Raw genomic sequence first — 20,925 nt, forward strand, 5'->3', positions numbered from 1 at the left:
AAAAAGTCTGGGTTGTGTGTCAGTTGAGATTTCCTGAAGGAAATAGTAATTGAGTTGAATTCAGAAAAGCTTCAAGAAGTGAAGCTGGCTGGGGTTTTCTTTTTTTTTTTTTCTTTTTTTTCTTTTTGCTGTCATTTTAAACTTTAATAAAATAGATAATTTCATTACATAGAGTGCCAAGTCCATCCACTCACTGTCATATTAAAGTTTTAGAAATATCTCTATAAAAGCTCAGTATTTGATTGGGAATTAAACAACTATAACAGCTCTACAGGTGCAGAGTTCCCACCATTACCTCCGTTCTTATTTTGAAAAATACAGAAAAGTACAAAAAATAAGACATGATACTCATATAACACAACTGAAAATTAGCCAATATCTTCATATATTTACCTGCGTCTTTAAGAGAACGAATGCTTGTATGAAAGCTGAAGCCTGCCCTCCCCCTCCCGCTTCCCTTCCTCACTCTCAGCAGTTGGTCCGCATCCTTCTGATGCATCTCATTTACATACATGTGCATATATGCCGTGACAGGAGCTCAGAGGAGGAGATTTAACTTGGGAGTCACTGTACTGTATGCATCCTCCTGTAAACTGAGTCTCCCCACAGCACTTTCCGTCCCTCCAGTCACTCACACCCCATCTCCCGCACCTGCCAATGTCTGCGAAGGAGTCCCAGTGCTTCCTCATCCAGTCCCAACCGGCAGTTGAGTGCTAACACTGGGCTGCTCTAAACTAAAGTCATGGTAAATTTCCTGGTGCCTCACCTCCGGAGCATAAATACTCATGAGACTTCCCAAGTATTTTCAAATGTTACAAGGAATGTTTTCCCTCTCCAAAGTCAACCTTGTATGATGTACAGCATTTCTATATTTCTACTTTCAATATCCATACATTTTACTTTTACTATCAGGTTATAGTTTGTAGTGTGCAGGTTTGCTCCTCAGAGAATAATTTACCTCCAAACATAGTCTTGGTGTTCAGCTGAAGCAATTATTTTCATATTCTAAGTCCTGGTAAATGTAGTTAGCATTCTCTAATGTCTGTCCTCACTAACTGTGAAGACCTGCAGATCTACGCTGACAGCCGTCAGCAGGACCTGTTTGCCAGTCTCCATTGTAGACGACCGTGTTCACGGTTCAGCACTGCTTTTCTTTTCTGCTGCTTTGCCGAGTGCAGGCTTTTGATCACACACACTTCTTTCCCTTCAGTAGGAGTTCTCCGGTGTTCACAGCATCGTACATTAAATGTTTGGCTAATTTATGGTGCTCAGCCTCAGAATGACCAAATGATGTACCATGAGGTGTAGACTGCTAATGAACACTTCCCCGTACTGAAGACATTCACAGAGCGTTTAGTGAGTATGGATTTTCTGGTGTCTGATGTGATGGGACTTCTGGCTGAAGGCCTTCCCACACTCACTGCACTGATAAGGCTTCTTACCTGTGTGGATTCTCAGATGCAGGGCCAGGGTTGAGAACTGAGAAAAGGCCTTCCCACATTCATTGCAGCCATAGGGTTTCTCACCCGTGTGGCTCCTCACATGCACGGTTAGAGACGAACTCTGAGAGAAGGCTTTCCCACATACATTGCATTCATACGGCTTATCGCCTGAATGAATTCTCACGTGCACAATGAGTGACGTTCGCTGAGAGAAGGCCTTTCCGCACTCATTGCACTCATACGGTTTCTCTCCGGTGTGGATGTTCTGATGCTTTATCAGGTACTTCTTCTGGCCGAACGCTGTTCCACACTCATTACACTTAAAGGGTTTCTCACCAATATGAATCTTCTCGTGCTCAGTAAGATTTGATTTGCCGCTAAAGGTTTTCCCACACTCCTTACATATGAAGGGCTTCTCTCCCGTGTGAGTTCTCTGATGTCTGATGAGGTTTGACTTCTGAATGAAAGCTTTCCCACAGTCTTTGCACTCAAAAGGCTTCTCTCCAGTGTGAATCTTCTGATGGGTAAGCAAGTTTTCCTTCTGGCTAAAGGATTTCCCACAATCATTACACTCGAAGAGCTTCTCTCCGGTGTGAGTGTTCTGATGCTTAATGACATACTGCTTCTGGCTAAAGGCTTTCCCACACTCGTTACATTCGAAAGGCTTCTCTCTATTATGAAAATGCTCGTGCTCTGTAAGATTCGACTTGTGGCTAAAGAGTATTCCACATACCTTACAGGCAAAGGGGCTTCCCCCACTTAAAATCCTCTGCTGACTGAGGTGTGACATCTGAATAGAAGCTTTATCACATTCACAGCGTTTATCTCCAATACAAAAGTTTGGATGAAGGAGGGTTTGCTCCTGACTGAGGATGTCTCCACATTTCTTACAGTTCTAAGGCTTCTCTCTGGGTCTGACTATTCATTCAAATGCGGAGCAGGGGAGAAAGTTTAAGAGAAACTTTATTGGTATAAACCTTTCTTCCAAGGGTAAGTTTTACTAATAGTCAATGGTGTTTTTGCAAAGTTCACTTGTTTTCCTCCAGCAAGGCTGAGAAAGCCGTCATCTAGCTAAAGGCTTTTCAATATTTCTTAGAGACACAGGGCTTCCTCTCAGCATGACTTCTCTGTCCAGGGCGGAGGACACTTAGGTAAATGCTTCCGGCCTTCAGGAAACTCAGAGGCTTTCCTCTGGTCTGTGCAGTCCACTAACAAACTGCAGGCATCTCCACGCTGCTCTCTTATAAGAGGCTCCTACCAGCAGGAGGTCATCATAGAGGATTCCCAAGCCATATGTAGCAGAGGATTCATCCCATACAACTCTCTGTTTAAATCTAAATTATGTTTCAAGCGCAAAGCTTTAAGCTTTAAAAAATGTTTCGCCTTTTAAAACTTGATGTCTGTTCCGAAAGAAAAGAAATGAAGTCTGTGAGCACAGGAAGCAGTGTTCCAATTCTTGCCTTCCACTCTCCTTGGTGGATAAAACTGCTGTCCCAGTGTCGGCGTTGCTCTATGTGCTTGGCATTCCTCAGCCGCTTCTCCTACTTTGGCGCCACGTGGACCCGACCGCCGTGCTGACCCGCGGACAAAGACCAAAATGTCCACTCGCTGCCCTGCGTCTGCGCACTCCTGGGGTTTTCAAAACACTGACTCAAGGGGACATCTTTATGGGTGCATCCTCTGCCTCTGCCCTTGGGTGTTCATAGTATCAGAAGAATCATTTTCTTATTCAGGGTTCTTCTGAGCACAGAGTACAGAGCACAGAGTTGGTTGGTTCTCTGTGTTGTCTCACTGCCCTGCTCATTTACATTTGATGGCTATTCCTTTGGGAAACCACTGAGAGGGAGAGAACGTGTCTGAGTGGTTCATACTACATTGTTTGAAAGGTGTGCATGCCTTCATTCTCCGTACTCAGAAGGCAGAAGTGACAGATCTCTGTTAGTTCAAGGCTAGCTTTAGCTATAGCGTGAGTTCCAGGACTGTGGTGAAACCCATCTTGAAGAAAGGAAATTTAAAAAGAAAGGAAATAAAGGAAGAGGAGGGAGGGAGGGAGGGAGGGAGGGAGGGAAGGAAGGTGGGTAGGTGGGTAGGTAGGTAGGCCGGTCGGTCGGTCGGTCGGTAGGTTGGTCCATCTACTTGTGCAGTCTAGGCTGGCCTTGAAGTGGCAGTCTTTGCCTCAGCCTCCTGAGTGCTGATGTCAGAAGCATTAGCAGCTAATGTCTGGCTTTGCTGCTGCTGCTGCTGTTGTTGTTGTAGTGTTGGCAGTTAATTTGCTGTCTTTCCTTCTATTATTTTCTACAAAGTGTGTTGTGTGTGGGATTGCTTTGGTGAGGAGTTACTTCTGGCTGATAATTTTACTTTGCTTATTTACTAGCTGGTAAACCTTCAACAGTTCCTCAGCCTGAATTTGTTTTTCTGTAAATTAGATTCATGTAGTAACAGTGTAATATGTGGGGTTGCTTTAAGGATTAAGTTAGATTAAGAAACTACAGTAGTTCAGTAATCCTTTTTCCCATTCTGAAAAGGTTAGAAATCTGTCCCCCAATTAGAAATCTGTCTTTCATCCTGTCTTTAAGCAAGCACCCCTGCCACTTGGAGATATAAGTCCCCCCCATATGTTACCTTTGAAGTCTCCTTCACCCTACACCCACCCCAATGAGTCATAGGAACTCACCTTGTAGAACAGTCGAAATTTCTCCATTTCTTTAGCATGCCCAGTGCACACGGTGTCTCTCAGAGATAGATGCCTTGTGCCAGCCTCAGAACTGCTATCTACAGCTTCACACCTCTCAGTGACAAGTCTCAAAATGTATTTGTATGGTGGTACATGCTAAGGCAAGAGGGTCTTAAATTCAAAGCCAACTGTGGCTACAAACAGCTCCCTGCTAGCCTAAGCTATGTAGTTAGGCTCTGTATCAAAACCAAGGAATTGGGAGGTGGTGGTATAGGCCTATTTATTCTGGAGGCTAAGGCAGAAAGAGCACAGGTTCAAAGCCTGCTTAGGCTACAGAATTACTTGCTGGCAAGGGAATTAAACATATGTCTCCATGAAACCAGTTGCCGCAGAGTACTTAGTGGTAGACGTTCCCTAAAAGTTTAGTTTTCAGTCCTCCCTTGGGGCAAGATAGAACCACCTGTGGACCAGCTTAGAAAACTCGCTCTGAAGGGTTGGGGATTTAGCTCAGTGGTAGAGCGCTTGCCTAGCAAGCGCAAGGCCCTGGGTTCGGTCCTCAGCTCCGGAAAAAAAAAACAAACAAAAAACAAAAAAAAAAAACGAAAAAAAAAAAAAAAACAAGAAAACTTGCTCTGGAAGTTTTTATTTAGTTCCTGCTGGCCGCTTCCTTCTCATCTTCTCCTTCTAAATTTGGCTCTCTAGATTTCTACTATCTTGTTCTCTTGTATAGAACTTGACATTGAATAAAATGCATGACTCATCATCATTTGAGAGCTTTTAAAATTGTAGGGGAGGGGGAGGGCGGAGCAGAGGAGTGTCAGAACTGGGGCTGGAGTTACAGTCAGTTGTGAGCTTCCTGATACCTGGGAATCTAACTGTCTGTCGCTCTGCAGCCCCGGATGGCTACTTTTGATCAGTCAAGTTTTGGCTTAAATGAAACCTCCAGAGAGAGGCCTTCTCTACTGAACTCTAGATGTCAAGTCTCTGTGTTTCAACCTTTGTTTTCTTTTTTTCTTTTTGAAAAGATGTATTTATTTAATTCTATATAAGTACACTGCAGGTGTCTTCAGACACAGCCAAAAATCTGGCATTCTGTTGTATATTTGTTGTTGTCTCTCTCTTTTATACTGATGTGGTATGGTTTTAGTAGAGACATTTACACACCTCTGTGCCTCTGATTCTGTAAACTTAATACTTAGAAATAATGCTGGGGTTGGGGATTTGGCTCAGTGGTAGAGCGCTTGCCTAGCAAGAGCAAGGCCCTGGGTTCGGTCTCCAGCTCCAAAAAAAAAGAAAAAGAAAAAGAAAAAAAAAAAGAAATAATGCTTAGCACTTAGGAGAAATAGATAATTGTCAAGATGCAGGTTTTTCACACTTTATGATCTACCAGCTCGCTCACACGCTGGTGTGTGTGTGTGTGTGTGTGTGTGTGTGTGTGTGTGTGTGTGTGTGTGTTCGTATGTTCTACAAACTTCCTATGTATTTGATGCTAAGCTTGATACCTAAATTCTGCTTATTTTCCCTCCCAAGTGTTGAGATGACAGACATGTGCCACCACACCTGGCCTATGGTTCTATTTAACACTTGTCATTTTAGTGAAATCAGTTATTTAGTTTCTTTAAGCTCAGATTCTTACAAAACTGAGGTGATGATTATTTATATTTATCTTATGTGAAGCATTCAGAATCCTACTGGGTATGTGGCAGGCCTTTAGCAGTTACCAGTTAATATCGTTAATCCTTGATACAGCAAAGAAGAAGTTAACTTTTTATCCATCCATCCATCTACTGATTTTTCAGTGCTGGGTTTCTCTGTATAGCCTTGAATTCACTCTGTAGACCAGGCTGACTCAGAACTCAGAGAGATCCCTCTGATTCTGCCTGCTGAGTGCTGGGATTAAAGGTGTGTGCCACCACCGCCCAGCTGCAATTAGCTTTATTTTAAAATTTCAAAAGTTATAACAAGTTGACCTGGATTAGCAAGAGGGTCATCTTCAATGCCAGGGTCATGAGAGCACCAGGAGATCAGAAAAAGATAAGAAAGTTTGGGATCAGAAGACCTTTCTTTTTTTTTTTTTTTTTTTTTTTTTTTTTCTTTTTTTTTCGGAGCTGGGGACCGAACCCAGGGCCTTGTGCTTCCTAGGCAAGCGCTCTACCGCTGAGCTAAATCCCCAACCCAGAAGACCTTTCACAAGCTGTATCTTATGGGAACAAACTTACTTAGAAGTAAAGCATGCTTATCTCCTATTTCCAGGGAGAACTGGGCAGAGTCGGCAGACTCCGTCACACACTGGGACAAAGGCAGCAAAGGCTAATTAGGCAGTGTTACACAGAGGAAACACAGGGCCACTCAAGAGCAGCACAGAGGTTGGAAGTGATTGATGACTGTGGCCCTATACAGTGGGAAGAGAATGGGTCTCAACATTCAAAACTACAACTTCCTGATTCCTCCCCACAGGCCCCAGCCATTAAGGTTTTGCCAAATATATTCCTAGTCTTAGAGAAGGAACTACGGTCCTTCTATATACATTAGGACACCAGGGGAAAATTCCCAAGGTTCTGGCCCCAGGCTGCTACTGGATTTGCCAGGCTGTTTCTGATTTTGAGAAGTAGCTGTGTTCCCTTTTTTATATACCAGGACTTCAGGGAAAGCCTTGGTTCAACCCTGCCTTCAACAAGTAAAATAAACACGGTATAAAGTCCAAAAGATTCTGTTACCGAAACTTGGGTTTCAGTCACTCATTCTCTCTGCCACAGTTGCAGTGACCTATTTCTTGGCTGGGTGTAATTCTAGCACTCAGGAAACAGAGATAGGAAGATGCTTCCAGTTTGAGGACAGCCAAGGCTACATAGCCAGACCATATCTCTACCAACCAACCGACCAACCAGACAGAAAGACAGCCAACCAGACAGCCAGACAGCCAACCAACCAGACAGCCAGACAGCCAACCAACTAGCCAGCCAGACAGCCAATCAGTTTGCTTTAAAAAAGGGAAAAAGTCAAATTAGGTGGTTATTTCAGTAGCTGCTAAGATCTACCGATCGCCAGACTCAGTCAGGTTCTTACTTAGCAGAGGCAAACCTGTGCTTACCTTTAGCTTTCAGGGACCAAGTTATTTTTAGAATCACAGATTCTACATAAAATTCTATTTTATTTTTTCAACTCTTATTTTTGTTTTATGTGGATGGTATTTTGACTGCATGTATGTATATGTACTATATGCATGTAGTGCCCATGGAGGAGAAGATGGGTCAATTCCTAGAGTTAGATGGTTCCCATTTAGGTGCTGGGAATAGAATCTGTGTCCTCTTGAAAAGTAGCTGGTGCTCTTAGCTGCTCAGTCGTCTCTCTGATCTCTGGTTTTTCAGCGTAAGTTTTATTCCATTTTGCATGGACCTTTGTGTATCTGAGTGTGCACGTGCATATGTAGGTCAGAGGACAGCCTGTAGGGTCAGTTCCCTCCTTCCTCCCTGCTGTCCTGGATGTCAAGCTCAGCTGTCAGGCTTGGCAGCACACAGGTTTGCCAGCTGAGCCATCTCTCCAGCCCCTCAGCATGCTCATCGCTGTTCTGTCTCGTTTTGTGTGACACAGACAGGGCCTCCATGTGTACCCCAAGATTGGCCTTGAGTTCTTGATCCTCCTTCCTCAGCTTCCTAAATGCTGAGATTACAGGCAAGAACTACTACACTTAGATTCTCGGTTATCCTTTTAATGATGGGTTGTATGGTGGTCTGAGTAAGAATGGTCCCCATAGGCCCAGATATTTGAATGTAAATATATATTTGGATTACAAGGACTAGGATATGAGGCCTTGTTTGAAGAAGTATGTCACTAGGGATGGGCTTTGATGCTTCAAAAGCCCATGCCAGCAGGCCCTGTCTCTGTCTGTCTGTCTGTCTGTCTGTCTGTCTCTGTCTCTCTTTCTCCCTCTCTCCTGTCTCCAGTCTCCTCCCCTATCTCCCCTATTTGTTTACATTTCAAATGATATCACCATTCTTGGATGCTTCTCACAATACTCCATCCCATTCCCCTTATCCCCCCTCCCCTTTGCCTCTCTCTATGAGGGTGCTCCTTCACCCACTCACTCACTCACTCCTCACCCTTCTAGCATCCCCCTATGCTGGGGCATCAAGCCTCCCTCCCTCTCACTGATGTCAGGTAATGGCCTAGAACTTTCTATGTAGACCAGGCTGGCCTTGAAGTCAAAGAGGTCCATTTACTTCTCTGCCTTCTGAGTGCTGGCTGGGATTAAAGGTGTGTGCCTGCGTGCTAGGACCCTTTAAACAAATTTATAAGGGATATTTCATACATGATTGATTAAACCATTGGCCACTGGTGATCAATTTCACTTTCAGCCCCTTCTCTTTCCCCAAGTTAAGTTGCCATTAATTAGGCCGTGGTCACTCCAGTGACCACTAGTCGTGCTGAAAGTACCTCAGCGCCACAGCTGCCACGTCTGGGTTCCTGCCAAGCTGTGGGAACTGAATTTAATAGACTGGGACCAGGGAATGGAGAACATAAGGTCTTGCCTTGAAGGAGTAGGTATTTGAATCTTTTACCTTTTTTTTTTTTTTGAGACAGTGCTTCATTATATAATATAGCCTTGGGTTGTTTTTGAGTTCAGTATGTAGACCAGGCTAGCCTGGAACTCCCACCTGTCTCTGCCTCCTGAGTGCTGGGGTTAAAGGTGTGTGTCACTCATATCCAGCTAATAATGTCTTTTGACCACTTTATTAGGTTCTTTATATATTAACAGCTTTTTTGTTTGGTTTTGGTTTTTTGAGACATGGCTTCTTTGCATAGCCTTGGCTGTCCTGGAACTGGCTCTGTAGACCAAGTTGTCCTCAAACTCACAGAGATCTGTTTGCCTCCGCCTCCCCAATGCCGGATTTAAAGGTGTGCCACCATCACTGCTTTGTGCATGATAGGTCAGAACTGTACTGGATCTCTAGCCATTTTCTTTTCTTTCCTTTTTTGTTCAGGGCCATGCTGCATCTTCACTCTAGGTGCCAGGATTACATGAGTGTGTTATTATGCCTGGTCTAGTAGTTGAGATCTTACTAGAATAGAAGGCCATTCATAGTTCCTGCAGTTTGCGTGCAGGTGGTTGGCATTTACTGAATTAGCAAGCAGTGGAGGTCAGGGAAGGTTTCTGTGAAGCAATGGCACATACAGAGGTGGTTGAATGATAGATAATTGAAGCTACCTTGGGGAAGAGGTAAAAGGGTGGAGGTCTGAAATTATTGTTAGAGAAATAGGCTTGTGAGGGATTTGTGACAAGAAGGGGCACCAAGACTTTTCTGTCCTAGTTTTCTAGTGTGTGAGAAGGATACAGTGACGAGAATGAGGGTCCTGTATCACAAAGTGAGATCTCAGGAAATGAGTGTGGCTTGAACATGAGTGAGTGACCTTAGAGTATAGAAAAGCTTTGTATCCCAAGGGTAAGTCATCTGCACCTTCAAAAGCAAGACGAACCCCATGTAGAGCAAACTTCGTGTGTTAGAAAAACAATAAAACAGAGTACAGAGAGTTCAGTGGTTAAGAGCCCTTGCTGCTCTAGCAGAGGACCCGAGTTTGGTGGCCAGCACCCCCACATAAACACCTGTAACACCTCCTGGGGAACCCAGGCTCTTTTCTGTCCATCAGGGCAATTAGTCTCCCCAAGTGTGCAATTATACCCAGCTTTATTTCTCGTACTTTGATTACACGGTAAAATTTATTAAATAGAAGCCAGACTGGGCATTTTGGCCCAGGCCTTTGATCCCAGCACTTGGGAGATAGAGGTAGGCAGATTTTTGTGAGTTCAATGCCAGCCTGGTCTACACAGAATTCCAGTCTAGCCAATGCCATAGTTAAATCCTGTCTCAAGAACAAACAAACAGAGGCTAGAATTGGTAGTGTACTCTTCCCAGCATTCAGAAGTTCAGCAGCATGTAGATCACTTTTTAAGTTCGAAGCCAGTCTGGGCTACATAGGGAAACTCTATCTGAAATAACAAAACTTTTTTGTTTTTAAATTAAAAATGGTGCAAGTCAAACTAAATAGTTTGCAATTTTGAATTGCCATAGTCCCATGTGGTTTTTCGGTTGTTGCCAGAAGTCCAAACCAGCGGACGCTGCCGCAGAGCGGACGCAAGACCCGTCTCAGGCGGAAGTGGGACGGGGCAGGAGAGGGCTGTAAGCCGATTGGCTACTCGGCGACCGTATGCTAATCGTGGTGACAGTTTGCCTAGTGTAGGGACACTAGCGAGTCAAAATGCCTCGTGGACTCCGTATGGAGAGGTGTCAGTGGGTCAGAGAACATGTGTCCGTGTGGGCCGCCGTGGTGTCTGAAAGCGGCGGCGACACGGAGAACATGGGGCGTCTGGGCGAAAGTCGCCGTGACTAAGATGCGAGGGCGCTTGGTGCAGTGCGGCGATGGCGGCTGAGTGGAGTTAAGACTATACTTTCAGGGATCATTTCTATAGTTCGTTACTAGAGAAGTTTCTCTGACTGTGTAGAGCACCCGAAACCACGAGGACGAGACATAGCGTCCCCTCCTGAGCGTGAAGCCGGCTCTAGGTGCTGCTTCTGTGCAGCTGCCTCTTGCCATTGATGATCGTTCTTCTCTCCTTCGGGAGGGTAAGAGGGAGGGAACGCAGTCTGAGTGGACTTCGGTCTAACCTTTATGGTATTAAAAGGAAGAGGCTCACGTGCACTAGTTGAGGAAGGGAGTCTGTCTATACTGCCGCTAGTACGTCTTGTAGGAAGAACTGTAGAGACTTTTTTTATGTATACTCATTTGTTCTTGTTAAGACTGTTCAGTCTTCTATGGCTTTACTTGGTATTTCTCTAGCATAGTGAGGATAAAAATGTATGCCTTATAAATTGTTGGGAAAGCCAGCAAACCACTGATTAAAGCAGAAAATATTGAAGTTAGATTTGAGCTTAAAACCACCCTGGACTAGTGGCCTAAGGTTCAGTTCTCAACACACTCATAACAAAAACCCTATATAAACCCAGTGCTCCAGAGGCAGACAGAAGTAGGTGAATCTGACTGAGTTCAAGGCCAGTCTTTGTGAGCCTGCAGAGTGGAATAAAACAAATAAGAAAACTCGACTCTGCCCCCAAAACGTCAGAGTTTTTATTTTGTGTATTTGTGGGAAGATATGCTTGCCACAGCTCAAGTGTAAAAAGCCAGAGGACAATTGGCAGAAATTGATTCTGCCTGACGTGGATAAGGATGATTCTTTGTCAGATGAACTACTTTGCAGTCACAAGTTTTTTGTTGTTTTATAATTTATATGAATAAAGCTAGGTTACCAGTAGTGGCACAATCTAGAGGTATAGCCCAGCTGATCTCCGAGTTTGAGGCCACCCTGGTTTACAGAGTTCATTCCAGGACAGAAGGACTACAAAGAGAAACCCTGTTCCATTTAAACGGTATCTCAGGCTAGTATATATAGTGTGCAGCGATCCTCCTGCCTATGAAAGGTTCTTTCTTCCAGTTTCTCCCCAATACCAGTTACTTTTTGTACGATGAGGCAGGAGAACCTTAGAGTCCAGGCCAGCCTGGACACACAAACATTTGCCTTTAAAAAATGCTTATTTTTTTATTTTTTTTTTATTAACTTGAGTATTTCTTATTTACATTTCGAATGTTATTCCCTTTCCCGGTTTCCGGGCAAACATCCCCCTAATTCCTCTCCCTCCCCTTCTTTATGGGTGTTCCCCTCCCCACCCTCCCCCCAACAATCACGTTCACTGGGGGTTCAGTCTTTAAAAATGCTTATTTTTATGCATTATTTTATTTTATGCATATGGGAGTCTTGTTTGCATGCATGTTTGTGCACTATGTTGGAGGCAGTGCCCTAGGAGACCAGAGAAGTTATTGGATCCTTTGAAATTGGAGTTAAAAAGGGTTGTGGGAACCAAACCGCAGCCTTCTAGAAAAGCATCCAATGCTGTTAATCACCACAGATCCATGTCTCCAATCCCTATAGGGCTTTTATTTTAGATAAACAAATTAAGTAAATAGCAGAAAAGTTAGAGATTTTTCCTGTGTAATGTACTGATACAGGCCCGTAATTCCAGCACTTGGTTGATCAGGAATTTCAGGTTGGGCTGGACTATCTGAGGCCCTGTTTCAAAAATCAGAAGCACATGGGACTGCAGAGATGCCTTGGTAGGTAAGAGGGTGGGTTCCTAGCTCACAGCCTCCTGTAACTCCGGCTCCTGGGGATGGGATGTCCTCTTCTGGCCTTTTAATGCACCATCCACACACAAATATAAAACTCAAAAACAAAAATTCCCCCCGATAAGATTTCACCAGTTCCCTTGCAGGATGATTGTGATGTTTACACTGATCTGTATTTGTTTTCCAGGAGTCTGTGTCGATGCAGTTAACACTTTGGGGCAGTCGGCACTTTTCGTTGCAGCATTACTGGGCTATGTGAAATTAGTCGATGTTTTGGTGGACTATGGATCAGATCCAAATCAGTAAGTACAGTAATATCAGTTTCTAGAAAATAAAGAATATTCTTTAAAAAATCATTTTTCTTGAGTCAGAGTCTTAGCCCAGCCTGTCTGGGAACACACATTGAACCACCTCTCAGCCTTCAAGAGTCCTGGGATTGCAGATGTCAGCCACTGTGTCAGGCTCTACAAGTGTGCTAAGCTTAAAAAATATTCTTGTACATCTTATTTCCAAGTGAGCTAGTGTTGTAAGACCCCATAGTGGCCTTACCTCAGGAGCACAACCCACAGAGCACAGATTGACAAAGTGACCGCTGCAATAGCATGAGGGTATAAGGTTGTTAATCCACGTACGTGGGGTTGCTCATCCACGCAGGGAGAGGCAACCCCGAACCCAAAAAACACACAACTTTTATTTGTTACAGAGGGCAGACTTCAGCAGCAGGGTTAAGCTGGCTTATTCTCATTGGTGGGTACACAGGACAAAGGATCTGGTCAGGTATTGGCTGGCCTGCTCAAGGGGCTATTCTTGGCTCAGTTGATCACTTTCCTCATCCAGCCCTACACCCGGCCTTGGTGAATCACTGGGAAAGGGCTAAGTTGTCACGTCTCTTAGAGAGGGGATGAACTGGGTGGTCGGACAGGGTCAGGATGACATCTTGCGGTTGTTCTCAGGATTCACCACAGGCAGAGGTAGGGGGTCTTTCCGAGAACAGTTGTTATTGCTTAATCAGCTTAGTCAGAATCTTGATCACCAATACTTTATCACATCACTGGGCATCCTGATGTCAGATGAATCTCTCAGAAAGGTCACGAGTTTGTCACAGGCATCCTGACCACCAGATGTATTTCTCAAAGCCTTGTTTTTACAGCTTTGCTTTTCACATCTGTGAAACTTTATTTCTTCACTAGTGTGTGTGTGTGTGTGTGTGTGTGTGTGTGTGTGTGTGCGTGTGTGTGTGTGTGTGTGTGCGCGCGCGCGGGGTGTGTTTAGGTTAGAAGACACCTTGGGAAGTTGATTCTTTCCTTCTACCATGTTGGACCTGGGAGTGTGATGTCATTCTCAGGTGGACAGGCTTAGCAGCAAGCACCTTCACCTGCCAAAGCATCTCTGCCTGTCTGTCTATAGGGAGGGTCTGATGCAGCTGAGGCTGGCCCTGAATCCTGGTCTGCCTGCCTCTGCCTCCCAGTGCTGGGATTAAAGGTGTGGCTACTAGATCCAGCTCATTTTCAAGGTCCCTATAGCTTTGTAAGATGACAATGCTGTTGTAGCTTTTTAAAAACTTACACAAAAACACAGGGTGTTTTTTTTTCTGGTTTTCTGTTTGTTTTTCCAGGCAGAGTCTTACTATGTATCCCTTGGAGCTTGCCATGTAAACCAAATTGGCCTTGAACTCACAGAGATCTGCTCTCCTCTGTTGCTGGAGTGTTGGGATTAAAAGTGTGCACCACCATGCCTGGCCAAATTTCTTTTTGATTTAGAGGGTTGAACCTAGGACTCTAATCCTTGAGTTCCACTTCTATTCCTTGTTTTGCAAAAATTATTAATTTTTTTTCCTTTTTTCTTTTTTTTGGAGCTGGGGACCAAACCCAGGGCCTTACGCTTGCTAGGCAAGCGCTCTACCACTGAGCTAAATCCCCAACCCCAAAATTATTAATTTTTATCAATAAAATAGTTATTTACCTATCTTGAAATGTTTTGATAAAATTGATTTTCTGAGAAATTATGATTTCTGTGTATAATGAGTCATTACTAATTATTGTCACTAGAAGCCCATTCCTATTCCCTGGGTTATAATTTATATTATGTATTCTGATTGCTTAAGTAGGTCAAAATACCCACAAATGTAGTTGATAACAATTTTTCAGACAGGGTAACTTTTGCCTGACTTTTATAGTTGGAATTAAAATAATCTCAGCTCAATATTTGGTACAGATTTGAGTATGGAAGAACAGCAATCTAATGAATTGGTAGCATGTGCCTGTCTATTTCTGAGCACTTGTCTCTGTCTAGGTATTAACACTTTCTCACCTGAGCCATAGGTCTTGGTGGGGCATAAAGGCAAGTACTTTCACAGTTCTTGTAGCAAGTTCAGGACAACCGGGCTACACAAAGATAGGAGCAGAAGAAGAGAAGATGTCTTAAAAGGTGTGTTTATAAATCCATAAGTAAGGTAAATGACTGGAATGTTTTGTGTTTCCTTGGATAGACAAGGTGAGTGTCTACCACTGAGCCCCAGCTCCACAACAGACAAAGAAACTGCGAGGTCAAACAGAAGACGCGTAGATAGAAAGCGCTACAGTAGCTAGTGGACAGGGAAGTCTTAGAAACTGATCAGGGGACCAAAGCTTCTAAATAATCACGGTCCCAAGTGCCAGACCACCAGGAGGAATCTCAGTAGACGAAAAGAAGCTCATGAAGATTCACTTCCAACATTGCTGAATGAGACAAAATTTAGAATAAAGCAAGGTAGAGGTTTTTTCCTCCTTAACCATTAAACTGATAAAGAGAATTTAACTGTCATGTAAGCAATCATATACATTTTTTTTAAAATGATAGGTTTCTCTCTTTATAGCTCTGACTGTATACTGGTACTCTTGGTAGATCAGTCTGGCCTTGAACTCCATTTGCCTCTGCTTCCTGAGTGTTAAAATTAAGGGTGTGTGCCACCATACCCAGCTTCAAACGAATTTTTATCCCACTAGGACTCTTTCCTTGTAGGTTTTAGTTTGGTGTCTATAAACGATTATTCTTTTTTTTTTAAGCGTTCATGGGAAATGGAAAATAATATCCTGTTCCCATTACTACTTAGTTTTCCCACTACTGTAGGAGGAATAATCAAAACAAGAGTAGATTTGGTTAGGAGTAATGGAACATGGCACAGAACCATGACCCCACCCAGACGCTCAGGCTCTGGCGTCCCCGTTAACATCACTCCAGGAACTTAGGAAGCAAGCACACATTCCTAGGTCCTGTGCTTGCAGACTCTTACTTGTCAGTTCAGGCTAATCTTAGAATAATATTTTAAAAAATATTTTATGTATGTGCCACAATTGAACTATAGTTAACATTTATCCAACATGGATCCTGGAACTGAATTTAGGTCCTCTGGAAGAGCAGCAGTGTGCGTGTGTGTGTGTGTGTGTGTGTGTGTGTGTGTGTGTGTGAGAGAGAGAGAGAGAGAGAGAGAGAGAGAGAGAGAGAGAGGAGAATATGCATGCACGCGTGTATAGTTTTGTTTTGAGGTAGGGTCTTACTTTATAAACTAGACTGGCATTGAACTCATCTGACTGTCCTGCTTCCACCTTCCAAGATCTGGGGTTAAGGGTACGTGTCACCATGCTTTACTTACTCTTTTTTTTTAATAAAAGATTTATTCATTTATTATATAAGTACACTGTAGCTGTCTTCAGATACACCAGAAGAGGGCATCGGATCTTTTTACAGATGGTTGTGAGTCACCATGTGGTTGCTGGGAATTGAACTCAGGACCTTTGGAAGAGTAGTCGGGTGCTCTTAACCACTGAGCCATCTCTCCAGCCCGCTTTACTTACTCTTAAGACTCACATTTTGGTAGCTATCTCAGTGCCTCATTGACTAAATTATACTGGAGTACTATACAGATGTTGAAAAGAACTGTGCAGGGCTGGGGGGATGGCTCAGTGGTCAAGAGCACTGACTGCTCTTCCATTTCAGTTCCCAGCACCCACATGGTGGCTCACAGCCATCTGTGATGGGACCCGGTGCCCTCTTCTGGTGTGTCTGACAGCTATAGTGTACTCAGATAAATATAATAATAAATCTTTAAAAAAAATGTGCAGTGGCTGTGTTTTCTCCTGTGGAAGCTCTGATTAACATAAGAACTGTTTATATAACATGAAGATAAAAACGATTTTAACCCTTTTTTTAGATTTATTTTATGTGTATGATTGTTTTGCCTGCCACTTTGATGCATGATGCCTGTGGCAGTTAGGTGTCAGTTCTCCTGAAAATGGGCTTCTAGGTGGTTGTGAGTCACCATGTGGATGCTAGGACTTGAACCCAGGTTCTCTGTAAGAGCAACATGCATTCTTAACTACTGAACCATCTCTTATTCAGATTTGTATACAGAGAAAACTTCTAGAAGAAACCAGAAAAAAGTCCGAAAGTTTTATTTCCTGTTAAGCTTTCTTTTTCTTTTTTTTTTAAAGATGTTGAAGAAGTGTTTTTTTTTTTCTTTTTTTTTAAGATTTATTTATTTAAGTACACTGTAGCTGTCTTTAGATACACCAGAAGAGGGCATCGGATACCATTACAGATGGTTGTGAGCCATCGTGTGGCTGCTGGGATTTGAACTTAGGACCTCTGGAAGAGCAGTCGGTGCTCTTAACCACTGAGCCATCTCTCCAGCCCCCTTGTTAAGCTTTCTTAATGCTCTCCCCCTTTCTCTCTCTTCATTACTTCCTTTTGCTTCCTTTTTCAATAAAAGGGAGAGAGCTCTCCCAGGTGATTCTGACGTGCACCTTGATAGGGAACCAGCTATATCCTTTATAGCCTCATCTTTTTTTAAAAAAAGATTTATTTATATATGTACACAGTAGCTGTCTTCAGACACACCAGAAGAGGGCATCAGATCTCATTACAGATGGTTGTGAGCCACCATGTGGTTGCTGGAAATTGAACTCAGGACCTCTGGAAGAGCAGTCAGTGCTCTCAGCCACTGAGCCATCTCTCCAGCCCTTACAGCCTTACCTTGTCATGGATAAATAAAGTCTGTCTCTCATACTTAGTCTCTTGGCATCGGTGGAAGAAGCTTTGAGAAACATATTCTTCATTGGATTAGCAATGCCAAAGTTTTGTTGGGCTCAACTACTGAATTTGTGTGGATAGCAGAGCACTGGTCACCTGAGAGGACAGGTCTCTGTGTTTAACCAGCTTTGCTCCAGGATACAAAGACATAAAGAAAATGATTCAGTAAAGCCATTGCCAGGGAGTAGCAGGGACAGGACACAAGTTCAAACCCATCTGGGTATGAAGTCCTTTTAATTCTTCCATGTGTTTAGAAGGTTGAGATAAAGATGGAAAGGGGATATGTGTAAAATTATTGCTGCCTCAGATCAGTATTCTCAAAACGATAGTGTAACCTTCATCTCTGTAATGCAGTTAATGACTGGAAGACCTAAAACTAATTCCCTTCAGTGGAAGGAAGGAGGGTGTCATGGACGATCACTGTGTTTTTTCTGTCCCTAGCCGCTGCTTTGATGGTAGCACTCCTGTACATGCAGCAGCCTTTTCAGGCAACCAGTGGATCCTCAGTAAAGTGCTGACTGCAGGGGGTGACCTACGACTCCATGATGAGAAGGGTCGGAACCCACAGGCCTGGGCCTTGGCAGCCGGGAAGGATCGTAGCACTCAGGTAAAAGTGCATCTCTGTATCCAATAGACGAAGGTGGGCTAATAGTCAGGATTCCTGGGACCAGGTCAAACTTTTACAGCAGTCTTAGCACTGGAATTGGATGGAAGCCTGAGTTGAAGTAAATTGAGTGCATGTGGAGGCCAGAGGTAGATGTTGGGTGTCTTTGCTCAGTTACTCAACAGCAGGTTTCATAAAGATTGATTTTTTTCATTGTTTTTGCCTGTATTTATGTCTATGTGAGGATGCCAGGTCCCCTGGAACTGGGGTAACATTGATAAGCTGCCATGTGGGTGCTGGGAAGTGAACCCCAGGTACTATGGAAGAGCAGCTAGTGCTTTCTAGCCCCATCTTTTTAGTTTTTTTTCTCTTTTTTTTCTTTTTCTTTTTCTTTTTTCTTTTTTTTCGGAGCTGGGGACCGAACCCAAGGCCTTGCGCTTGCTAGGCAAGTGCTCTACCACTGAGCTAAATCCCCAACCCCATCTTTTTAGTTTTTTAAAGGTATGTCTTTTCCTTTATTATTCCTGTGTATTGCATCTTTGTGATGTGTGTGCCTTGGCATGAATATGGAGTTCGGAGCACAACTTTCAGGAGTTGCTTCTGCCATGTGGGCTCTGGAGACCAGACCCAAGTTCTCTGGAAGAATGAGAAGCAAGTGCTTTTAGCCACTGAGCCATGTCTTCAGTCTCTCCTCCTTTCTCTTTTTGAGACAGGCTCTTTCAGTGAAATGTGAGCTTGTGAGATCTCCCTGTTTCCCTTCCCTCATGCCTTCCACCCCCAGTGCTGGACTTACAGGCATGTGCCACCCTACCGAGCTTTGAATGGGGGTTCTGGGATTCTGAACTCAGGTCCTCATTCTTACATGGCAGGCACTTCACCAGCCAAACCACCTCCTTATCCTAGGATGTTTTAATGAGGACCAGATAGCATGAGAAGCGTAAAGCAGAATGGCATGCTGAGGGCCAGCACTTCCATGGACAGTCCCTGTCCCTGCCTGTGGTTTTCATCCTCTACCATGGCTCCCTTGTTCGTTGAAGGACGGGTTCTCTCCATGAAAATATTCCATACCTTTAGAAAATCGTGTAGATTTATCTCTTTCCAGCGTTTCCTGTTGAGAGCCCTCAGCTCCTCAAACGCACCTGCATCCCCTGATGCTGTCAGCGCTGAGTGTCTGCTGTGTTACAGATGGTGGAGTTCATGCAGCGCTGTGCTTCACATATGAAGGCTGTCATCCAGGGCTTCTCCTATGACCTCCTGAAGAAGATAGACTCTCCTCAGCGGCTCATCGGCAGTCCGCCCTGGTTTGGGGGCCTCATTCAGGGGTGAGCACAGTCTTGAGCCACTTCAGCCTTCCTGGTGGCTCTTTAGCAGCGTAACAGGTAGAAAGGTTGAAGCAGGAAAGAGAAAGCCTGTGGCTGATAAACTGCTAGGGAAATAGGTTGAAGCAGGAAAGAGAAAGCCTGTGGCTGATAAACTGCTAGGGAAATAGGACCTATAGTATTTCCAAGATCAGAATTGTAACATTCACATCTTCCGCCTCCTCTTTTTCTTTTCTTTCTTTTTTTTCTTTTTTTCTTTTTTTTTTTTTTTTTTTGGTTCTTTTTTTCGGAGCTGGGGACCGAACCCAGGGCTTTTCTTTCTTTTTTAAAAGACATTGTCTCTCTACATAGCCCCAACTGCCTTGGAATTCACTGTACAGATCAAGCTAGTCTCAAACTCAGAAGCTAGCTAGCTGCCCTGCCTTCTGAGTGCTGGCAGTAAAGGTGTGTGCTATCATACCTGGCAGCAGAATCGTTTCATTCAGTCTGAGTTGAAACTGCTGAAGCATCAGCTGAGCAGCCATTGCATGCATAGCACTATTACTGTTTCCAGTGAAACTTGAGTTGGTGGGACCCTGGTGTGCAGGAGGTGGTCTGAGTGCGGTGTGTGGGAAGAACAGTGGCTGGGTAAGTACCATTTATACCTAGTCCTGGCCGATGTTCTCTTCTGTAGGCCAGCAGTTTTACCTTCTTAGGCTGTATTTTTCCCATCTGTAAAATGAAAAGGTTGCAGAAGATACACTTTGTGACTCTTTCCAACTCTGACCACCTGTAATTGTATCTGTCGTAACTGGGATCCAGGAGGGGGTGAGAGAGATGGAATCACCAACCTAGGAAACAGGCCAGAGACTAGCATTGAGGTGCAGGTCTGTTTTTTTTTTTAATATAGCCTTTGGACCAATGGGGAATTGACATGAGCTCTTGAGTAGCCACCTTTCCCACTGTCACTATTGGGAGATGCCAGGTGGCTGGCACCTGAAGGGACTTCCATAAACCCTGGGGAAGCAGCCACCACCCTGTTCTGGGCCCATGCTGAGGTTCTACTAGTTTGCTAGGACACTGTTTTGTGTCAATCGTATGCCAGTGGACATGGCACTTCTATTACTAGAGCAGCATGGAAGTCTCCCTTACTGTCCCCTGAGACCCACCCAAGGGGCCACAGCACCTACACCGACGGATGATGTCACCTCTTAGATAACAACGTCAAGTACCAAGTTCTTGTGGTGAGCTTTTGGCTGCACTGCATCGTGCTCCCTGCGAGGCATGGCACGGACCTGGCCCGGAGGTGTCTCCGATCTGTGAATGGAAAACACGCTCACACACACACACACACACACACACACACACACGTGCGCGCGCGCGCGCACAGAGAGACAGAGACAGAGATGCCAGTTAATTTTAAAATGCCTTGGCTAATTCAAAGGCTGTGCCCTCCTAAACCTCTGTCCCTACTACCCCAGGCACAATCGGGAACACGACCAGTGGCCACTTACCTGAAAACTCACGTGGCTTGATGGCTTTATCTCCTAGTGCTACTGCAGCCCCTTTTTTTCCCAGTCTTGGCGACTGTCCCTGAATGTCCTCCCAGGTTTCTCAGAATCAATGATCCCAGAGGGATCAGGACAGAAGTCCTGGTAGATGTTA

At 44.2% G+C, this 20,925-nt stretch overlaps 2 protein-coding genes and 1 non-coding gene across 16 annotated transcripts in view; 2 read left to right on the plus strand and 1 right to left on the minus strand.

Moving 5' to 3' along the window:
* The window catches only part of Tex14 (testis expressed 14, intercellular bridge forming factor), a 130,681-nt gene that overhangs the window by 42,804 nt on the left and 66,952 nt on the right, over nt 1-20,925 (plus strand). For 12 of the 14 annotated variants that reach the window (XM_039087362.2, XM_039087366.2, XM_039087365.2 and 9 more), the window contains exons 3-5: nt 12,479-12,593; nt 17,800-17,965; nt 19,148-19,284. In XM_039087362.2, coding sequence (XP_038943290.1) covers nt 12,479-12,593; nt 17,800-17,965; nt 19,148-19,284 — 418 coding nt within the window. Of the gene's footprint in view, nt 1-6,181; nt 10,549-11,860; nt 12,280-12,478; nt 12,594-17,799; nt 17,966-19,147; nt 19,285-20,925 lie in introns of those variants that run through there. The other 2 variants (XM_039087368.2, XM_039087367.2) reach the window with 2 other exon arrangements.
* Nucleotides 95-3,458, minus strand: LOC120095168 (zinc finger protein OZF-like). The gene has a single exon (XM_039087375.2). It carries the CDS (start codon nt 2,230-2,232, stop codon nt 1,354-1,356), a length of 879 nt encoding a protein of 292 aa, XP_038943303.1. The 5' UTR covers nt 2,233-3,458; the 3' UTR covers nt 95-1,353.
* Nucleotides 10,552-10,766, plus strand: LOC120095491 (small nucleolar RNA U3). The gene has a single exon (XR_005490949.1). It is a non-coding gene; the product is annotated as a small nucleolar RNA U3 (small nucleolar RNA).

This window comes from Rattus norvegicus, chromosome 10, assembly GCF_036323735.1.
Source record: "Rattus norvegicus strain BN/NHsdMcwi chromosome 10, GRCr8, whole genome shotgun sequence".
NCBI classification, from domain to species: domain Eukaryota; kingdom Metazoa; phylum Chordata; class Mammalia; order Rodentia; family Muridae; genus Rattus; species Rattus norvegicus.

Excerpts from the sequence above, each read along its gene's own strand:
- LOC120095168 (XM_039087375.2), bottom strand. The coding sequence starts at position 2,232 with ATGTCACACCTCAGTCAGCAGAGGATTTTAAGTGGGGGAAGCCCCTTT.